Source organism: Momordica charantia (genome assembly GCF_013281855.1).
Source record: "Momordica charantia cultivar OHB3-1 chromosome 11 unlocalized genomic scaffold, Mcharantia_2.0 BLBB01000011.1, whole genome shotgun sequence".
Taxonomy (NCBI): Eukaryota; Viridiplantae; Streptophyta; class Magnoliopsida; order Cucurbitales; family Cucurbitaceae; genus Momordica; species Momordica charantia.
Window position 1 is genome coordinate 18,579,755 of NW_028275159.1, and position 16,187 is coordinate 18,595,941.

The 16,187-nt window shown below is 38.9% G+C and overlaps 2 protein-coding genes, 1 non-coding gene and 1 pseudogene across 3 annotated transcripts; 2 read left to right on the forward strand and 2 right to left on the reverse strand.

Moving 5' to 3' along the window:
- Nucleotides 1-517: 517 nt before the first annotated feature.
- LOC148208251 (signal recognition particle RNA) lies at nucleotides 518-774 on the forward strand (annotated as a pseudogene).
- Nucleotides 775-7,888: 7,114 nt separating this feature from the next.
- LOC148208252 (small nucleolar RNA R71) lies at nucleotides 7,889-7,995 on the reverse strand. Its single transcript, XR_015789116.1, has one exon. It is a non-coding gene; the product is annotated as a small nucleolar RNA R71 (small nucleolar RNA).
- Nucleotides 7,996-9,379: 1,384 nt separating this feature from the next.
- Nucleotides 9,380-10,168, forward strand: LOC111013378 (uncharacterized). Its single transcript, XM_022287808.1, has one exon. The coding sequence runs from the start codon at nucleotides 9,380-9,382 to the stop codon at nucleotides 10,166-10,168; it is 789 nt and encodes a 262-aa protein (XP_022143500.1).
- A 5,429-nt stretch (nucleotides 10,169-15,597) lies between these two features.
- LOC111013376 (uncharacterized) lies at nucleotides 15,598-16,187 on the reverse strand. Its single transcript, XM_022287807.1, has 2 exons — nucleotides 15,998-16,187; nucleotides 15,598-15,797 (listed from the first exon to the last, which is right to left on the reverse strand). The coding sequence occupies exons 1-2, from the start codon at nucleotides 16,185-16,187 to the stop codon at nucleotides 15,598-15,600; spliced, it is 390 nt and encodes a 129-aa protein (XP_022143499.1).

Here is a 16,187-nt window from a genome sequence, read left to right on the forward strand (position 1 = left end):
AACCAAATCAGAAAAGATGGCCATCATGCACCTTTGGAACGTTGCTGGGGTGTTGCAGAGCTCGAATGGCATTCGTCTAAATGCAAAGACATACGAAACATGATCATGATATCATAATTAAAACTTGAGAAAATTATGTACTTGAAATCTCGAACATAGTTAAACCGTCATCGAAGTGGAATAATTAAGCAATCCTAAAGACATGACTGGGACCCATGAGGTACTAAGTCCTCTTTGTGTATGGAGCTAATCTTAGCTAGTAGTCCAAAAGTTCAAAATGCATGGAAATAACATAATGGTCCTTGCCGAATTTAATGTGGTGGAATTTTGATGTTGTAGGCATGTAGTTGTTTGCAAATCCAACCCTCAATCAATGATATTATGCATCCATTTATTTACAGCTCTGTAAGTCAGTGTTAACAAGAACGGCTTCCTTTTTTAACATCACTTTGTCCCACATAGAAAGAAATTGAAACTAAATATTTCTTCATATACACATGCGTTGGAAAAAATAATCGCCGAGCCTTGTAATGGGGGCTTGTAACCCAAGTGGGGGCATCAAAGTGGTCGGAGATTCGTCATTCTTGCTTGGCCGGGTCGTGGAAGATGTCTATTGACTTGCCCATTTCAAGTGGGGAGTGGGCTTTGTGTTATAAGCGAAAGCCCGCGTGAGGCTGGTTTCACCTCTTGCTCCTTATAGTGGAAGGAAAACGGGCTGGTACTTCGAAGCCCAATCATGCCTAGTGCGAAGCTCCCAATCCAACAATCACTTTTTGTTTTGTTTTTTCTTTTTATTCTTATGCTTCTTAGTATTTTAAGCTGATTCTTGGTTTAACCAAAAATCAAGAAGCGTTAACCAAAATTAACATATACTATTATGATTTTATATATATTTCAAAATCGTTTTGCTCTTTAATCACAACTTTGACACCCGAGTAGAAAGGAGGGGTACATGGATAAATTGGTACCACGTCCGAATGAGAGGGATCTTGAGATCATAGAAGTATGGTTAAGAAAGATAGTCACTACTACACTAACACGGTGCACCTTCCTTCTCGCTTGCTCAATCTTAAGAATTCCAAAGTTAAGCGTGCTTAGTTTGGAGCAATCTTTGATCATGTGAGTTCTCCCTTTCCTAGTTCAATGTAGTTTGGGGACGAAACAAGGGGAAGCTTGTAGACATGTGACGCCTAAGTAGAAAGGAAGGGTACATGGACAAATCGATACCACATTCTAGAAGAATCTTAAGATCATGGAAGCATGGTTAAGAAAGATTTAAATGAATTGATAGTCACTACGTATACTATCAAAGTGCACATTCCTTTTGAGTTGCTCAATCATAAGAACTTCAAATTTAGGCGTGCTTAGTTTGGAGAAATCTAAGGGAGCCCATTACCATAAACAACCAACACCTTTGCTCTGTATCAAGCTGCAACATTCTCACACATAGGTTAAACTTATTACAAGGCAATACCTTAGTAAACATATCAGCTGCATTAAAACTAGTCGATATCTTAAAAAAAAAAAACTAAATCATCATTGCTAATATCTCTAATAAAGTGGTATCTAACATCTATATGTTTAGTTCTTTCATGGTGAGATTATTTTTAGACAAGTGAATGACACTTTGACAATCACAAAATACTGTAATATTAACAATGCAGTCACACAATTTAGAGACTATTCCTTTAAGCCAAATAAAATCTTTAATTGTTTCAATTAATGCAATGTATTCAAACTCAGTAGTAGATAAAACAACTATAGGTTGTAAACATGCTTTCCATCCAATAGTGCAATACAAAAAATAATAAAACACAAAACCAGTGAAAGACCATTGTTTGTCAATATCATAAACATAATCAGTATCCACATACCTTTCTATCTTTACGCTTATTTTATCATTAACAGTTGCATTTGCTCCATCATAAACAAGTCATAAATGCAAATGAGATTCAAGACATCTTCAAATCCATCTTACAAAATTTCGGTGTTGTTTTCACGAATTACCAAGAAATATACTAATAACATTTGTTGAATGAGCAATGTTAGGTCTAGTACATTCCATAGCATACATAAGACTTCAAACAGTATTAGTATAAAGAATATGAAGCATATCGTCAATATTATTGGGGGTCTAAGGGCATCATTAGATGATAATTTAAAATGCTTCCCATACAATGTACTGACCTTCCTACTATCTCACAAACCTAATATTTTGACTAGCTGGTCTATAGTTCTTTCGAGACAAACACAACTTATTATTAACTCAATATCTAGTTTATCCATCCCTAAAATTATTTTTGATTCACCCTAAATCTTTCATTTCAAACGCTCTACTTAAAAGATCCTTTAACTTTTTAATCTCATCCATAGAACGATAGACTAACATGCAATCAACATATCATGAACATAGAGAAGGAAATAAACACAAATAATATTATAAACTTGTTTAAAACATACGAAACTACCATATTTTCTTCAATTAACGTTGATTGAAAGTATATACATATTAAAACGTTTATACCAGGAGGTGATTGCTTTAAACAATATAATGATCTTTTAAGGAGCCAAACCTTCTTTCCTTGTTTGGGAGCTTCAAAGCAAGGAGGTTCTCCCTTGTAATAGTCTTCTCAAGCTCACCATGCAAGAAAGTAGTTTTAACATTCATTTCTTCTAACTCAACATTGGTTAACAAAAGCAAGTAAGATGTGAATGGAAGTATGTCAAACAACCGGAGGAAAAAAAAAACATCATCATAGTCTATGCCATCTCTTTGTTTGAACCCCTTAACAACTAACCTATGATTATTTTCATCCTTGGGGTTCTCTTTAATTTGATAAAGCCACTCACAACCATTGTTTTAGCTTCTAATGATTTGTTTTCAACTTCCCCATGTTTTATTCTTCATTAAAGAATCAAACTCCTCTTTTAGTGCGGCCCACCATTTCTCACTATTCTTATCCTGAATGGCATTATTGAAAGTTTGTGGTTCTTGATTAACAAACTCATTAGCAACTATTAGGACATATGATATCAATTCTGCATATACATGTTTAGTGGGTGACCAGACAGTCCTGTGTGTCCTACCTTAGCTAATTGGCAATCATTAAAGTTCTCATCATCTACCTCCTCATCTTGCTCAACTTCTTGTATGTGTATCTGTTCTATAAAATTAGTATCATGTTCTATAGATTTTTGAACTACTTGTTCAGTTTGTATGGTTGTATTGTCATTAGGGCTACTATCAGTTTTATTCTCCACATACCCCATTTGACTTTCATCAAGTATCACATTTCTACTCGTTATGATCTTAGGGTTCTCTACATCTACACTCCATAATCTATATCCATTTACACCCTTGGGATATCCTAAGAATACACCTTTCTTAGCCTTAGGTTCTAACTTTCCCTCATTTGCATGAGCATAAGCTAAACACCCAAAGACTTTCATATGTGTGAAATCTGGGGGACTACCTTGCCAAAGTTCTTGAGGTGTTTTAAGGCCTATAACGGTGGCGGGTCTCGTATTAACTATGTAGCATGCAGTCACTACAGATTTACTCCAAAAACTCTTGCGAAGCTGTGCATTGGATAACATGCACCTCACTTTTTCTATTAAAGTCCAGTTCATCCTCTCAACTATCCCATTTTGTTGGGATGTTTCTACCACGATCAAGTACCTATCCATGTTCTTAAACTTACAGTAATTATTAAACTCATAACTACTATTGATGCATAAATTTTTCCTCTTGGGTTCTCGCCAAATTTGTACCAATCTTCAAGAATAAAGGAATCAGTGACACCTGCATAACAAAATAGCACTAAAGATCGGTGTGGTTCTTGTCACACATGCTCCGATGCTTAAGTTAGATTGTAGTAGTCGAGTATGTAGAGTAGGGTATTGAAGCATACCTTCAAGGTTTGGCTCACCCTCTTATTTATAGAAGTCAAATCCTAATCCCTTTAGCTTTTACATAAGTCGAATCCTAGTGCACTCAGGAGATCTAGACGGAGTGTGACTCATACTGCATCCAGGGCTGATACAAAGTGAACTCAGATCGGGCTGCGCAAGGGTTAAGGAGAACCAACGGAGTCCTCAGCGACCTCGAAGCCGAGAAGGTCTCGACGCTGAGGCCTATTTGGTGCTGAGCACCTGGGTCGACTATTACCTTACTTCGCAAGTCCACTCCTATTTTGACCTTATTCCTCCTTTTCGATTGTTTAATCCGATCTCTTTTTATATCCCCATCACAGTTGCCCACACTCTCAAAATAGAAGGAAAAAAGCATGTTACAGCTTCTATATGGAGAGTATTTGTCGATGTCAGTTGTCGTATTTATGGGTTGGCTGTCTTATCCCCCATTCTCTTTTGTTGTAGTTGGCTGCAATCAAGTCTCTTGGGAACTACTATACGGTTAGTTTTAACCGTTACATTTTGGCCTTCAGATTTAGCTTTCAGTAAGGCCAGTGGTACTACCTTTGGGTTTCTAACCTATTTGGCTTCTGCCCATGGTTTTATACCCCAAGGTTTACTCTTGTGTTTCTAACCTATTTGGCTTTTGCCAATGGTTTCTACCCTTAGCTTAGTCAACACCCTTGAGTTTCTAACCTTATTTCATTGTGCCGATATTTTACCCTAAGTTAATCAACAACTTTGGGTTTCTAACCTATTTTGGCTTTTGCCAAATGATTTCTACCCTGAATTTCATTGATTGGTTAGACTTGCCTGCTTTTTGTTTTAACCTTGCTGGGCCTGTATGCATGCCTTTTTTAGCACCTTCGGGATTCTCTTCCTCAGTTTCACTGACTGGCTTCTAGCTTATTAGCCTGCTTCTAGGTTTGTCCTGGTTCGAGTTCCTTGACCAGCTATTGATTAATTGACCCATGCCCCCACATTATGGGTTTTCATTTAGAATGAAAGATAAATGATTATGTAATAAGGAATTATTTAAAATACAGATGCAGATAACCAGAAGAAGATAATTAGTCTTAAAACCGTAAAATCAGACGTAATTTGAAAGGAAGCAAATGATAATCTAACCTATGCTACCTAACATTTAAATAATTAGAAATAATTACCATAAACTTATTCAATTATCAACTAGAAGAAGAAACAAAGAAACAAAGAAAAGTTAGATAGTGCCCTGCAATGTGCGTTTGTAGTGTTGTCATGCGATGTTTGTTGCTCTCCTTTGATTTTTGTTCGAACGAGGCTGTCATTGTGGTATATTTCTTCAAAGGGTCTCGTTGATCTGGTTGGTCTCGAGTTCTGTCGAGACCCCACTTTGACGGGAGTAGCTCTTCTACGCTCATATATTTTACAGCTTGATTCAATGCCTCTGAGAAGGTTGTTGGGGCCCTTTTTCCAAAAGAGAATAACAGGTCTTTGTTTCTTATGCCAGATATGAAAGCGAGTAGTGATATTTCATCGGTAAGATCTTTGACTAGTCATTTGTCCTCATTATAGAGAGCCGCATATTTCTTGAGGCTCTCAGTTGATTCCTCCTTTACGGTAAGAAGGTAAGTCACAGATGGACTTCTATTTTCCGCCATCCAAGGAGTTGCGTGACAAATGCGCTGACCAGTTCTTTAAAAGAGAAGATTGATTTTCTTCTTAATTGCCGAAACTAGATGCGGGCTGTGCTGGTTAATGTGAATTAAAATACTCTGCACCTGATTATTTCTGTCATCCCATATAGGTCCATCCATTCTCTATATGCGTCCAGATGATCAATGGGATTTGTCGAGCCATCGCACTGTTTTACAGTAGGGAGTTTGAACATTTGAGGGATTTTTTCTCTTATTTCTCTTCCATGATCAGTGATAACTCTCAGATAGAAAGTGTTTAACACGTTATTCAGGATATTTATGGTGCGAAAATGCGAGGATATTTAGAAATAAACCTAAGAAAAAGGGAGAATACATCGAGTAGGCCCTAAACTCTTGAAATTTCTAATTTGCGATGATTTTCATGATTAAATGCTTAATAGTTGTTAGTTTTTGCAGGGGCAGATGAATTCAGATTAGGAGGAGAGGTGTGCTGCCAAGCTCGTGAAGAATATGTTAAGTATAGAAAAGAAGCGCTGGCCAGCAGCCTGCAGCTCGTTCGAATGCTCCAGAGCGCGTAATAGTGCAGTAACTCTTTGAGCTGGAAATGTTACTACGTCCGTACAGTCTCCAAGAGGTGCCCTAATTTTAAAGGAACCGGTATTTAAGGAAAAGAGGGACCAGCCGCTAAAGGAGGTAGACCCTTATGGAAGTTAGCATCGTTTTTTGGGAAGAAAAGAGGAGATTATCCCATTGACAGAGGGCATTATTTTTATCGAAGAAGGAACTGAAAGATACAAATCGAGCCCTTGGGGTACACTATACACTAGAGGAAGTTTCTTATTATCTGCCCTGACCGTTGACAGTGATTTCACCTTCGTATTTGTTATTTTCTTTTGCCATTTTAGTATGAACTAACCTTCACCTTCGGGGAGGGAATAGTCCCAACGCTTGCTGTTTATTCATTGTTTATCTTGTTCAACTTAAATGACTATTTAATGGAAGTGTGCTTAATTTCTTAATCTCAATACGCTTGTGTGGCCTACTTGTTTGGTGTGTTTTCTTGCTTTAGGCATCAAAACAGCATTTGTTGAGTAGCTTAGCTTCCGTTAGCTGTATTAATCCTTGTTAAGATAGAAGGGTGGATACCTAGGGATGGGATTCACCATACAGTGCCTATAAACAGTTTGCTATGTATATCTTAGTTACAGTGGGAATCATACTAAAATATAACTAAGGTATCTTGGGAAAGAGCCACGAGGGTTTGGTTAGTAAGAGTTGAAGTGTTGAGCAGTGGTGTATTTTCGGACAAAAGAGCTGCACTTGGGAAATTCCCCACCCTGATTTACTTATCATTTGTTTCTCCCGCGTGTTTGTCATCCTCTTTGTCGGTTGCTTTTGAGTGTGCTGAGTTTTCGTAGTAGCTGGTTCCTTACTGCTTATTTAATTTTGTTACCTTTAGAAACTGAATTAATATATCATTAATTAATTTTTTTTCTTTTGGTGATTCAAGAAATTCTCAAATCTGATTTTTTTTTATTTTGTAATCCCTGTGGATACGACCTTGTTTATATACTACAATTGATTATTTAGTCTATACTTGCACTAATTTTCCTTTAGTTGTGAGGAAGCAAACAAGGTTTTTGCACCGTTGTCGGGGATTTAAGAATTTATAACTCGAATTTGGGATCTATTTTGAATTACGATGCTTTAAGAGCCTTTCCATTTTGTGTTTCAGGTGAACTGAGCAGTGGATGATCGACTTCCCTATGTTTGAATTTGCCTTCGACCTAGAATCAGAGCATACATTGAGAAAAAGACGGGCTGAGCAGTGAATACAAGGCCGGGAGATAGTCATGAATCCAGAAGCGCCAATTTGGCCTGAGCAGGAGATGGAAAGGATAAAAGGGGTTAGGGTTGGAGCTGGAATCCAAGTACCTCCCCTGAATGTTGTTCTGCTTGCACATGATACAGAGCAGGAAATTAGAGCATACGCAGCCCCAGCTTTCTATGACTTCAATCCTTTAATAGCAGAGCCAATCATAGAAGCGAGCAAATTTAAGCTAAAACTTGCAATGTTTCAAATGTTGCAAAGAGTGGGACCGTTTCATGGGCTAGCATCAGAAGACCCACATATACATCTAAGATATTTCATGCAAGTTGTTGATTCATTTAAAGAAGCTGGAGTTAGTAAAGAAGCTATGAGATTAAAGTTATTCCTTTATTCTTTGAGGGATAATGTTGGAGCATGGTTGGACTCCTTACCTGCCGAATGGATCACTTCATGGAATGACCTAGCAGAAAAATTTTTGATGCAATATTTTCCACCTTCAAAGAATGTTGAACTCAGAAACAAGATTAACAACTTTCAGCAATTCCCAGGAGAATCCTTGAGTGAATCTTGGAAAAGATTCAAAGGATTTCTGGAGAAATGCCCTCATCATGGAATACCACGTTGCATACAAATCGAGACTTACTATAATTGACTGAATGAGGTTGCGCAATTGGTGATTGACGCTTCAGCCAATGAAGCTTTGTTATCAAAACCATATGCGGAAGCCTTTGACATTTTGGAGAAGATTCCAAGGAATAAACATCAATGGTCAAAGTCACGATCAGCATTAACAGCAGCAAGCCCCACGGGGTTAGTAAAAGACGATGTAGTAGCGAATTTTAACTCAAAGACTTCACGCCTAGCTGACATCATTATGAAAAGTGCAACAGCGAGTGAGCTATAGCAACCAAGGCGAAGGTGGCTGCTGTGCAAAGCAATCTTTGTCCATACTAGGAGGGAGAACACCATTTTGAAAACTACCCATGCAATCCTACATTAGTATTTTACTTGGGTAACTCATAGTAGAACAGAAATAATGTGTATGGGAACACATACAATCCGAGCTAGACAAATCACCCAAATTTCAGTTAGGGAGGAAACCAAAGAGGCAACAATGCTTGGTCAAGTAATACATAAATATATCGTCAGAAGACACAGTACCCTCTAGGCTTCTCAGGATAGGATCAACAGACCACTCCAAAGCAGTCAGAAGCACTAAGTTTAGAAGATATGTTCAAGGCATATATGACAAAGAATGATGCCAGCATACAAAGGCAAGTTGCGTTGCTGCAGAGCCAAACAGCATCTTTGCGTAATATGGAATTGTAGATGGGCCAATTGGCAACAGAGTTAAAAAGCATACCAAAAAGAGTTTTGCCGAGTGATACAGAGCAGCCAAAATGAGATGGAAAGGAGTAGTGCAAGGCCTTAACGTTGAGAAGCGGTAGGGCATTACCACCGACGTATGAACGAGAAGGAGCTAACGAGGAACAAGAAGTTATACCTGATACCCTCGGGGAAGTAGAGCAGCTTACAAAATTAGATGGATTAGTGAACACTGATAAAAGCTCAAGAGCAGAAAAGTTGGGAGATAGTGAGACACCAACACATACTGCAGAGTCAAGGCAAAAACTGTATGAAGAAAAGAATACTGAAGAAGCAGACAAGACAGACAAAGCTAAAGCATCCGTATCTAACTCACCGGCTAAGCAACAACTTCCAGAAAAACATCAAGCTCCAGCAATTACCACAACTTATGTATCTACAATACCATACCCAAAAAGGCTGCAGAAGAAGAATCAGGAAGGGTAGTTTAAACGCTACCTAGAGGTGCTTAAGCAAATACACATCAACATCCCACTGGTGGAGGCACTCGAACAAATGCCGACTTACGTAAAATTTTTGAAGGATGTCCTAACTAAAAAGCACTGGGAGAATTTGAAACTGTCTGTTTAACAAAGGAATGCAGTGAATTCTGAAGAGTAAAAATCCAGAAAAAATGAAGGATTCAGGAAATTTTACAATTCCGGTATCCATTGGAGGTTATAAGATTGGTCAAGCCTTGTGTGATCTAGGAGCAAGCATTAATTTAATGTCGCTGTCAGTATATAAGAGGCTGGGTGTGAGAGAAGTTAGGCCAACGACAGTCACACTTCAGCTAGCAAATCACTCAATTGCAAACCCCGAAGGAAAAATCGAGGGTGTTCTGGTACAAGTAGATAAGTTTATATTTCTAGCTGATTTTATTGTTCTTGATTTTGATGCAGGTGAGGACGTGCCAATCATCCTATGGAGGCCATTCTTAGCCACGGGGCGTACGCTTGTGGATGTGCATAAAGGAAAAGTAACGATGAGAGTGCAGGATCAAGAAATCAAATTTTCTATCTACGACTCTATGAAGTACCCTTCTGATGCTGGAGAGCGTGCGGTGTTGCGAGTACTAGACGAAGCTGTATTGAAGTCACTCAGTGCAGAGGCAATGTTGGAGAAGCAGAACGGTGAAGTGGATACTGTGTTGGAGCAAGCAGATGAAATATGCCAAGAAATTCTCTATTTTGACTGCACTAGCGATTTAGCAAGATCATGGTCAAGAGTCCACGAGAGCCTAGTCTTAGAAGACATTGGACGTAAACAGTTAAAGACATCTATTGAGGAAACACCAGAATTGGTGTTAAAAGCCGTCCCTAAACATATGAAGTATGCTTACCTTGGAGCATCCAACATGTTGCCTATTATAATTGTTGCATATCTAATTGTAGAAAAGGAAAACGAGTTACTGCAGTGTTGAGAGAACACAGGAAAGCTATCGGTTGGACAATCGCGGATATTGAAGGAATAAGCCCCAGTTACTGTATGCACAAAATTGTTTTAGAAGAGTTTGCAAGAATTAAGTAGAACCGCAGCGAAGACTCAACCCGGCGATGAAATAAGTCATTAAGAAAGAGATCATAAAGTGGCTGGATGCTAGAATTATATACCCAATCTCAGACAGTGAGTGAGTAAGTCCAATGTAGTTCGTTCCAAAGAAAGGAGGAATGACAGTGGTTGAAAATGCCAAGAATGAGCTAATTCCCACCCGGACAGTTACCGGGTGGAGAATATGCATAGACTACAGGAAACTAAACAAAGACACAAGGAAAGACCATTTTCCGTTGTCGTTCATTTATCAAATGCTGGAAAGACTGGCTGGGCAACAGTATTCTTGTTTCCTTGCTGGATACAGTGGGTACAATCAGATCACTATTGCTCCTCAAGATCAACAAAAGACAACATTCACATGCCCGTATAGGACTTTCGCCTTCAGGAGGATGCCTTTCGTTCTGTGCAACGCTCCAGCCACATTTCAATGATTCATGATGGCTATATTCTCAAACCTGATTGAATCCGTGGTAGAAGTCTTTATGGGCGACTTCTCGATTTTTTGAGCTAGTTTCACTCTATGCCTATCGAACCTTCGATGGGTGTTGCAGCGCTGTGAGGAGACCAACCTAGTCCTCAACTGGGAAAAATGTCATTTCATGGTGCAATAGGGCATAGTATTGGGATATCGGGTTTCAAAGAAAGGACTGAAGGTAGATAAAGCCAAAGTTGACATCATTGAACAACTGCTACCACCAGCTATCGTAAAAGGAATTCGAAGTTTTCTCGACCATGCAAGGTTCTACCAATGGTTTATAGGATTTTTCTAAACTTGCTAAACCTTTATGTTTTTTATTAGAAAATTATAGAGTGTTTGATTTTTCTGCTGACTGTTTGAAGGCATTTGATATGTTGAAGTATGCACTCACCCATGCTCTAATTATTCAATCCCATGTTTGGCAGCTTCCATTTGAATTAATGTTCGACACTAGTGATTTTACAGTAGGAGCCGTGTTAGCGCAAAAGAAGAATAAAATGTTGCATCCAATCTATTATGCCAGCAAAACACTGGTACAGACTCAAATCAACTACACCACTACAGAGAAAGAGTTACTAGCGGTGGTATTTGCTTTCAGGAAGTTTCGTGCATACCTGATGGGAGCAAAAGTGATAGTCCATACTGATCACACTGCATTGAAATACTTGCTAAGCAAGAAAGATGCAAGACCAAGATTGATTAGATGGATTCTGCTGCTATAAGAATTTGACGTGGAAATAAAGGATACAAAGGGGTCAGAAAACGTGGTAGCCGATCATTTGTCCAGTATCGTAAAAGCAGACGAGAGTAAGGAAGCTGTAGCCATCAAAAAGAGCTTCCCAGATGAACAGTTGCCCACCTTGTCGCATACAGATGCTAAGGAGGAACGGCCATGGTTTGCAGATATTGCAAATTTCTTGGCAGTAGGAATATATCCAGAGGGATGGATAAAACAGCAGTTGAAATGTTTCTTCCACGAATGCAGATTTTACTATTGGGATGATCATCTTTTGTATAGATTGGGGCATGACAATATAATTCGAAAATGTGTCACCGAATCGAAAACATCCCAAATATTAAAAAGTTGCCATGTTGCTCTTTATGGGGGACATTTTGGTGGACAAAGAACAATAGCCAAGGTGCTTCAGAGTGGTTATTTTTCGCCATCAATTTTCAAGGATGCGCACCAGCTGGTAAAAAACTGCAATGAATGTCAACAGTACAGGAATATCTCAAAGAAATTGAAAATGCCATTGACTTATATTTGGGAAGTTGAACGGTTTAACGTGTGGGGTATAGACTTCATGGGCCCATTTCCACCATCTAACGGCCATTTGTTCATCTCATAGCAGTTGATTATGTGTCTAAATGGGTTGAGACAATCTCATGAATACTAAGGTGGTAACCAAATTCCTCCTGAAAAATATCTTCACCATATTCGGCACACCAAGAGCGATAATAACTGATGAAGGAACACATTTTGTGAATAGAGCTATGGCACGATTATTAGCTAGATACAATGTTAAGCACCAAATCGCTATAGCATACCACCCTCAATCAAATGGCCAAGCAGAAATTTCAAATAGAGAACTCAAAAGCATCCTAGAAAAAAGTGGTGAAAATCGGTGTTGCGTCCACACAACTGTGTTGACAACACGTGCAAGTATACACGATTCGTCGGTTGTAGTACGTAAGGAGGTCGTATCCATAGGGATTTTTGGTTTATATTTTAACGATAAATGCAGATACCAACAAATAAAAATATACAGAGTTTGGGTATAGATATTATATAGGAAAAATAAAATAAAGTAATAACAAGACGACAGAAACTTACAAGAGACAATAGCTCTGAAGTTGTCAACACAGTAAAGCAGTAGCACAGAAAGCGATAACGGGGGAATAAAAGATATGGAAAAGGTGGGGGAGATTCAGCATACTGTCACAAGTTATCAACCTACCCTCTAGTGTAGCTAACATTTATTAGTGTCAAGCTCGACTCGGTTCCCTTCTGAGACACCTCAAACATGAGTAAGTACAACTCCCGTTGCTAAATACCCAAGCTATAAGCATGATTAGGGGTCTCAATTCCTGAATATCGCTATAACTATAGAAAAGCGCTAATCACAAACAAAACAAATCAACACCCATAAGCCTTTCCAGGTCAATACAGAAGCTAGCATACATGAAACAGCGGCCAATAGTAACACGAAGATTAAGAAATAAAATCAGATTTGTTTAAAAATAAATGCAGCAGCTAGAGGTTCAGTCTCAAGTCAGTTACAACATGTAAATCTCCCCAAAATGGAGTTTGGCTCATAATAGGTGAAGAAAACAAAATGAAAGAAGAATAAATACCACCCACAGCAGAAAAAATGGCTAATGACAGAGAAGAAGAAGCAGACAACATTTTTCAGCAGGCGAGCTTCCCCTTTCTGCCATCAGCTCTCTTCCCGAAAATGGGTATATTCCCCTCTCTTGTCTTTTCAGCTCTCAAACTTTGTCTCCCTTGGGCTTTGTGTGTGGTGGCTAGGGCAACACACCCCTTTTATATCAGGTTCTAAATTTAGGGCACCAAACTGAAAATTATACAGACATAAGTGAATCCCGTGTTTTTAGAATTAACTATACGGTCACTGGATGCTTTGGCATCGCTATGCTCCAGGTTTTATATGCTCTATCTTGAAAATGCTTTGACTGCTCTTCTCTGGTTCAGCAGTTCCTTCTATTCTTAGTTCTTCTTTAAAAATTTGTGCAAATTAACCACAAATACGAGAGTTTATGCTGTTTTTGGCCAAAGCTCTCAAGACTAAGGATATTTAGCTAAGAATTTACATTTTAACACTATTCATGCTAATTATAACCTAAAACCGACACATTTTGACATTTTCTTGTATAAAACTACCCAAATAAACACTAGAATAACTCTCTCTTGGAGAGTTATCACACCCCCAAACTTAAAATCTTGCTTGTCCTCAAGCAAGAGCATGCATTTTACCTCATTCACAAAAGACGAATGTTAGAAGCCTGCACTTCAAACATCCAGCCCTATGCCCTAAAAATTTACTTTGATCATCAACGCTAGAACTTACATACTCTGCTATAGTGCTTCAGCTGGAGCAAAGAAATGAAAGCAGCCTAAGTTTGTTCACACTCTGGAAGACGCTATTTTTTGCCCAACTCTAGCTTCCTTCTACTTCCCAACCTCATGCTTAACTTCTCCTACGGATTCCTTTCTCAAGCTCTTTTCACTAGCCTAAACCTTTAGCCCTTGCATTACAAACTTGAGCTTCTTCAACCATGGGCTACTAGCACTTCCTAATCCTGCAGCCTTTTTATATACTCTAGATGCGGGTTGCTAGCCTCTCCTTTATTGATGACCTTTCTTTTTGACTGAATTACAGGATTAGAAAGATTCATGGTTCTGTACAATTACTAATAGAGATGTAAGAACTGAAAGTTCACTCCCCCAAACTTAAAAGGTTGCATTGTCCTCAATGCAACTAAGGACATCTAGAATGTAAAGCTCTAGCATACCCCCAAACATAAAGCAAAAGTACAATGAGAATTACAAGGATGTTCGCTATCGAGGTATAGACATGAGTGTGCAGGGTTAATGCTATCATCTAAGGGGATCTAAAAGAAAAGGCCCAGGCTAGCTATACAAAGATAAGGGTTGGCTTTGGATAGAGAGTTGTTGAAATTCCCGCCTAGGGTAACCGCTACTTGAGGCCAGTATTGTTAGAGGGATGATAGGGTATGGGAAGGCAAACATGAACCAGAAGATGAACAAAAGAAAGCTAACACTCATTAAAATGCTCCAGCATCAACAGAAAAACTACGCACTAGCAGGCTCTAGCATCAAGACTATACATATGGGGCAAGGCAAAAGACAAATGTTGAGAACACAGGATTTGCTAACTTCTTTGCATTAAATTTAGGGGTATTCATATACTGAACTACAAAAAGAAAAATATGCAAAGACATATTTGAAAGATAGAAATTTAAAATGCATAAATTAAAACTAAACTAGACTAGACTAAGGAAAATAAAAAGTAACAAAAACTGGAGGGTGGAGGTAAAAAATAACAACAACTGATGGGTGGATGTCACTTTTCAGAGTAAAAAGCAAAGGAATGTCTCTCTCGCGGGTCAAGCATGTCAATGTTCCTTGCTTTCTTTCTCATCCAACGAGTCGTCCGTGGGCTGATCTTCCTCTCTGGATCTATTGTCTTCTTTCCTTTCTTTGCAGCTCGGGTAGGCTCCTGTGAAATAGTTGCAGCATACCTTTTCCCCACAGTTGAGGCATTGAAAATTCTCTTGTTTACCTTTTTCTTTTTCTTGGAAGCGGTGACTGGAGTTGCTTTCGCTTGCTCGGTTCGTACCTTGGTTGATGACTTGGAAGGTTTTGCCTTTTTCTCTTTGTTGCCTGCTTCCAACTCTCTTTTTGGTATTTTCATCGTTGATTCTGAAGCTTTTAGAATTGGTTTGATATCGGGTGGCTTTTTTTTGGGTAAGTTTACCGGTTTTTCCACTACAATGATATGAACTTTGTCTACAGGGGCTGTAAGGCAATGTTCTTGATTGAGGGCACAAGATGCTGGAGCATCTACCATCTTTCCACTTTGTTGGCCCTCACTAGCTTCTGCATGCTGTGCTGGGGCATCTGACGTCTCAACACTTGTATACTCTTCTCCAGGTGCTCAGGTTTCTATCCCAGTGGTAGCATCTTCCTTTACCATCATCTCTTTATTCCCATCACCAAAACCTTATTGAAGTCCAGCATCTCTACTTACACAATGCTTCAGCATTGCTTCTGCACTTTATTCCTCCATTAAAGCTTCATCTAAAATCTTCAACACTGTGCATTCTTCTGATTCAGCAGGAAACTTCATGTAATCATGCACTGAGAACTTCATTTCTTGATCTTGCATGTGCATCGTCAATTCTCCTTTGTGGACATCCACGAGTGCTCTTCCAGTTGAAAAGAATGGTCTTCCTAGAATGATAGGAACCTCCTTATCTGCATCATGGTCCAAAATAATAAAGTCAGCAGGGAAAATAAATTTATCTACTTGTACCAGAACATCTTCAATTTTTCCCTTTGGATGCGTTATTGATCGATCTGCTAGCTGCAAGGTGACTTTGGTGGGTCTTGCTTTTCCTATTCCTAGCTTGTTATAAATCGATAGCGGCATAAGGTTGATGCTTACCCCATATCACACAGTGCAAGCCCTATCTTTTGCGCTCCTATAAACACTGGTATGGTGAAGCTTCTAGGATCCTTCATATTTGTAGGTATTTTACTCGTGAGTATAACGTTGTAGGCCTTAGTCATTGCCACAGTTTCATAATCTCCCAGCTTTCTTTTCTTTGTGAGAATGTCCTTAAGGAAGCGCACATAAGTCGGCAT